This window comes from Cottoperca gobio, chromosome 8, assembly GCF_900634415.1.
Source record: "Cottoperca gobio chromosome 8, fCotGob3.1, whole genome shotgun sequence".
Classification (NCBI taxonomy): Eukaryota; Metazoa; Chordata; class Actinopteri; order Perciformes; family Bovichtidae; genus Cottoperca; species Cottoperca gobio.
This window is the reverse complement of record NC_041362.1, coordinates 18931915-18936732: the sequence shown is the minus strand read 5'-3', so window position 1 is coordinate 18936732 and position 4818 is coordinate 18931915. Positions and strand designations below refer to the sequence as shown.

At 40.1% G+C, this 4818-nt stretch overlaps 1 protein-coding gene across 9 annotated transcripts in view; it reads left to right on the top strand.

The window, feature by feature from the left end:
• The window catches only part of caskin1 (CASK interacting protein 1), an 80899-nt gene extending 79597 nt beyond the window's left edge, over positions 1-1302 (top strand). For all 9 annotated transcript variants that reach the window (XM_029437366.1, XM_029437365.1, XM_029437364.1 and 6 more), the window contains one exon: positions 600-1302. In XM_029437366.1, the coding sequence (XP_029293226.1) occupies positions 600-696 (97 nt within the window). In that variant the 3' untranslated portion in view covers positions 697-1302. The remainder of the gene's footprint in view (positions 1-599) is intronic.
• The last annotated feature ends 3516 nt before the right edge of the window (positions 1303-4818 follow it).

The following is a 4818-nucleotide window of genomic DNA, read 5'->3' as shown; positions in this document are numbered from 1 at the left end:
CTTGAACTGCAGAGTTGTTCGTAGCTGTGGTCTTATAATGATGAATCCCTTTGTCCTGCGTGTGCAGTTGATTCTAAGTACAGAAGCATACAGGAGGTAAACGCCCACCAATCCCCATACAATGAGACTGCAGGGCCGTGTGCACACACAGACGTTGAAAAGGAAAAGTTGAGAAAATGAAGTTAAGAATGTCCAAACGAACGTCTCAAGAGGGCGGAGTTCAAACTAACTTCAGTAGCACTTCTGCAGAGGATTTAAATCCAATATTATGCAACTCTAAAACGCAATAACCAGTTATTTTGCACAAACATGCGTAAGTGTGCTCTTGAGTGTGTGTAGGTTCTGTTTTTGCCTCAGAATTAAGTGGGTTTAAAGAAGAACTTTATGCTTAGGAATAAATAGTTGGTGAATATTGTTTCTTTATTTACACGTGTTCTACATGACAGAAGAGCAAGTAGTCTTTAAGTATTCCCCGATCTGTTGGTATAATGTTGTGCTTCTTTGTGTGTGTGTGTGTGTGTGTGTGTGTGTGTGTGTGTGTGTGTGTGTGTGTGTGTGTGTGTGTGTGTGTGTGTGTATGTATGTGTGTGTGCATTCAGCTCTGTGGCTGAGCAGAAGACCACGGTTAGCATCCTCGACGACATCGGCAGCATGTTCGACGACCTGGCCGACCAGCTGGACGCCATGTTGGAGTAACCATAGAAACCAATCAGCATGTCTCCATGGCAACGCTGCATCAGGAGTGACTCAGATGGCACAATGGGCAACTTGCCTCTCTATCTCTCTCTCCCTCTCTTCATCCTCGTCTCTCTGTCGCGCTCAGCCGCTTCTCACTTCCTCTCATCTCCTGTCGCTCATGATGATGATGATGATGATGATGATGATGATGATGATGATGATGGTGATGATGATGACCAGGATGATGGCCTGGGCAGACATGTGGCAGAGAGAGCGCAAGAAGGAAGAATGGATGAAGAGAGAGACACTATAAGAGAGAGAGAGTTTGAAAAAAGGACCAAAAACTAATGATGTTGAGAGAAAAGAAAAAAAAATCACAAGATGAAGAAATGCAACAAAATGGAGGAGACTGCAATCAAAACGTGGGTCTTTCCAGAACTCCACATGGACTCTTGAAGCTATGGTGGCGAACAAATAAACTAAACTAATACTGATTGAAACGCCAACTGTGTAATGAATCATAGTATGGTATGTGTACATTCTAAGCATGGAGAGTTTATATCTACTGAAAAAGTCCTGCATTAGCACAGTAATATATAATATAACGATAAATATGAATCTCTAGCTCTTTGGTTTGATGTCTTGGTTCTGTGTGGAATAATGACCTCTGGTGTTGTGACGATGTAAAAGGAATTGGTGGAAAGATTTTTATCTGTGACCAAAACGAGACTATTCAGCTCCTGAGGTGTGTGTGTGTGTGTATGTGAGAGAGAGAGAGAGAGTGTGTGTGTGTGTGTGTGTGTGTGTGTGTGTGTGTGTGTGTGTGTGTTTGTGTGTGTGTGTGTGTGTGTGTGTGAGAGAGAGAGTGTGTGTGTGGATTGACGGAATTTTAGGATCAAATTCAGTTTCCTGTCCTGGCTGCATTCATACACTGCTGCATCTTCATCTTCACCCCCCCAACATAGACACGCACCCACAGGAGAAGCACAATGACCCGTGCAGCCAGCTTGCACACACACACGGGAGCCTGCACAATGTTCATGTAAAACGAGAGAAACTGCAGGAAGGCTACAGCAAGTTGTCTGAAAGCAGACGGTAGGTGTTGGGGATAAAGTTGGCAAAGTTGTGGAGAAGGATTTCAGGGCTTTGGGGTGCGAGGTTTTAGCAAGGCAAGATGGTGGTAGTGGAGTTGGCTATTTTCCAGAAGGATGGGTCAAATGTCACATGGGGCTCAGTTGCACCACAAGCAGCGGAGTCACAGCTATGTGTCAACAATGAAGTCTGTTTGAAGCCTGAATGTTTCAAATCATTCCTGACACCTGGTGTCATCTCTGCAGGACACAAGGGCATACCAACAAACTCCCACACGCTGAAAAATGTAATAACCTTTTGATTGAAATTCAATGACAGAAACAAGTTCTTGAACATGAATTCCTTTTCAAACACTTTTAAGTCGGGATGCATTGATGCAAGTCTTTCTCCTCTGTTAACTGAACTCAGCGTATCTTCTGATTACTGATCCAGTATTAGTGCTCTCTTTGATCCAACATTTGAACATCCCTCCCAGACACCTTTTAAAGGGATAGTTCAGGATTTGAAGCAGGGTTATATGAGGTACTTATATAGTGGTACCTTTTTCAAAGCAACCAGACTCCATTGACAAAAACATTAATTTAACCTTTAGTTAGTTCAGATTCACCAAAGTTGCACAATAACACAAAAAAAACCCCGAATCGATGCAGCAGTGGATCAACAACTCCCGTGTTCTGTGAGCTCAAATGACTGTTGTGGTCAATGCAGTCTGGTGTTTTTGAAGATAATGCTAAATCTATGAATAAGCTAGTATTTGTAAAGGTGACATGGCGCCTGTCAGTCAGCAGCCTACCTTGAGTGAGTGAATATAAGTAATAGTGGAAACACTGAACTTTATAATAATACTGATGAAATAACTCAATTTAATGTGGATTGTTCACATCTGGCTTTCCTACTGGATCCACTTCCTGATCCGCGCAGATACTGCATCCCTATTTATAAGACCCTTTATTCATTCATATGTATTAACATTCCTTCCTCAGTGGACAGACGTCCTCTTTCCATCTCCATCTCTCTCGTCCCACACTCCAAACCACCCACCCCATGTTGCCATGACAATCTACATCATCACCCTCACCAACCTCAGCAGCATCACCATGGTTACTACTCAGTGTGTTGCCATGACATTGGATAATAAAAAAAAAGAAATAGGTGCTGATGGAGCGAGTGGCAGGAGACACAAGCTGGATGGTTTGTTTCAGTTTAAAGGGGCAGTCCAGTGATTTTAGTATCGCACTTCCATAAAGGGCATGGTATGGGTCAAGCTGGATCCTACACTTCCCACAATGCAACTCAAGAGTGTCTTTCATTAGACAATTTATGCCTGGTAAACGCAGATGTCTTTCAAAATAAAATGATAACGCTGATGATATCACTATGACATGATACATTTGGTGGAGTGTCCCTTTAAATTCCTCAAACCAACCAGAAACTACATCCAGCGAGGCGCCATCCTGATATTCCATGTGCACCTCGGCCCATTAAGAAAATCCAGGTTTCACAGTCCGTTAGCAGCCACACTCCTTATATAAATGAGTAAGAATTCAGAGAATAGTTGTGGTATTTAAATTATGAAAACATAGAGATTATATATATGGATATTTGCAACAAAAAAAAGAAGTGTATTTATGATGTGTGTGTCATCCTGAAGAATATTTTTCAAAGTAAACAGATCTAATCTGAGTGTTGAGTCAGTTTGCTTCTCTATGCTTAAGTGACTGATGAATCATTGTAGGATACCATGTTGGGATATTTCCAGGAAGCGTTTGTGTTTTTTTTCCTCCTCTGCCTACATGTGTACATGTGTCCATGTGTGGCAATGTGTATAATACAAGCAATTCTTGTTGTTCCGTTTTATTATTTTTGTATGATTTGAAATGCAATGTTCTGTTTTTTCCTTCTTTGAAACATGTGCCTTGCGTTGTGATTTTGGTCTGACTACAATACAGTAGATGGGTATGTATTATAATATATGAGGATCCCTTTCTTGTTCTGTTTTGCTTTGTTGGTTGATATGCCATCATAAAAAAAAGTATGCTGCCCCTCCCCCCCACACCATCACCAATGAGATGTGATATTTGAAACATAAAATCATCAGCCAAAACAAAACCCGTAACCACAGTGACATCTTTGTACCACCTGCTGCTCTGGTGTTTATGGAGGCCCATCTCCGCCAATGTGAACACTAAGTCTCAAAGTAATGACTTAGTGTCTTAAAATAATGACATATCTCAAAGTAATGACTTAGTGTCTTAAAATAATGACATATCTCAAAGTAATGACTTAGTGTCTTAAAATAATGACATATCTCAAAGTAATGACTTAGTGTCTTAAAATAATGACATATCTCAAAGTAATGACTTAGTGTCTTAAAATAATGACATATCTCAAAGTAATGACTTAGTATCTCAAAAGGAGTTTCTCATTATTTTGAGATACTAAGACATTATATATTTTCTCATAATAAAGACTTACAGGATCTTTTTTATTGTATTGGTGGAAATGGGCTTCCATTGATATTCACAATTAGAAATACATAGTTTTAATTTATCCTTTTAAAACGGATTCCTCTCCATGGGATTGCACAATTAGAAAGTAATTTATTCCAATAAAACAGCTACATTTGGGCCACTTCACACACAATTTTATCCGAACATTAAAGGCATTAAAAGTGCAACATTTTGGAAAATGCACCTCTTTGCTTTTAAATGTAGATTTACTAAAAACATGCCTGCAATGAACACCTAATGTCAGTGATGATGGTTGGTACAGCTGTTACCAGATGTGTAAATGTAGGTGTATATATTTGACAGGCTGACTTCTCCAACATGATATTTATGTGAAATTTCCAAACATAAAGCAAGTTTTTCCAATATATTTTGTAGCGCGTGAATCCACAGCAATTCTCCGTGATCAGAGGCTATACAGAGGTCAAAGGTCAGCTCTAGTTCTCTCACTGAACTTCAACCACACTGCTTTTTAAACATTCATCCTTTTCTCCTCCTTCCTCTGGTCTCATCTCTCATGTTGTCGGCATTATTCTGAAGT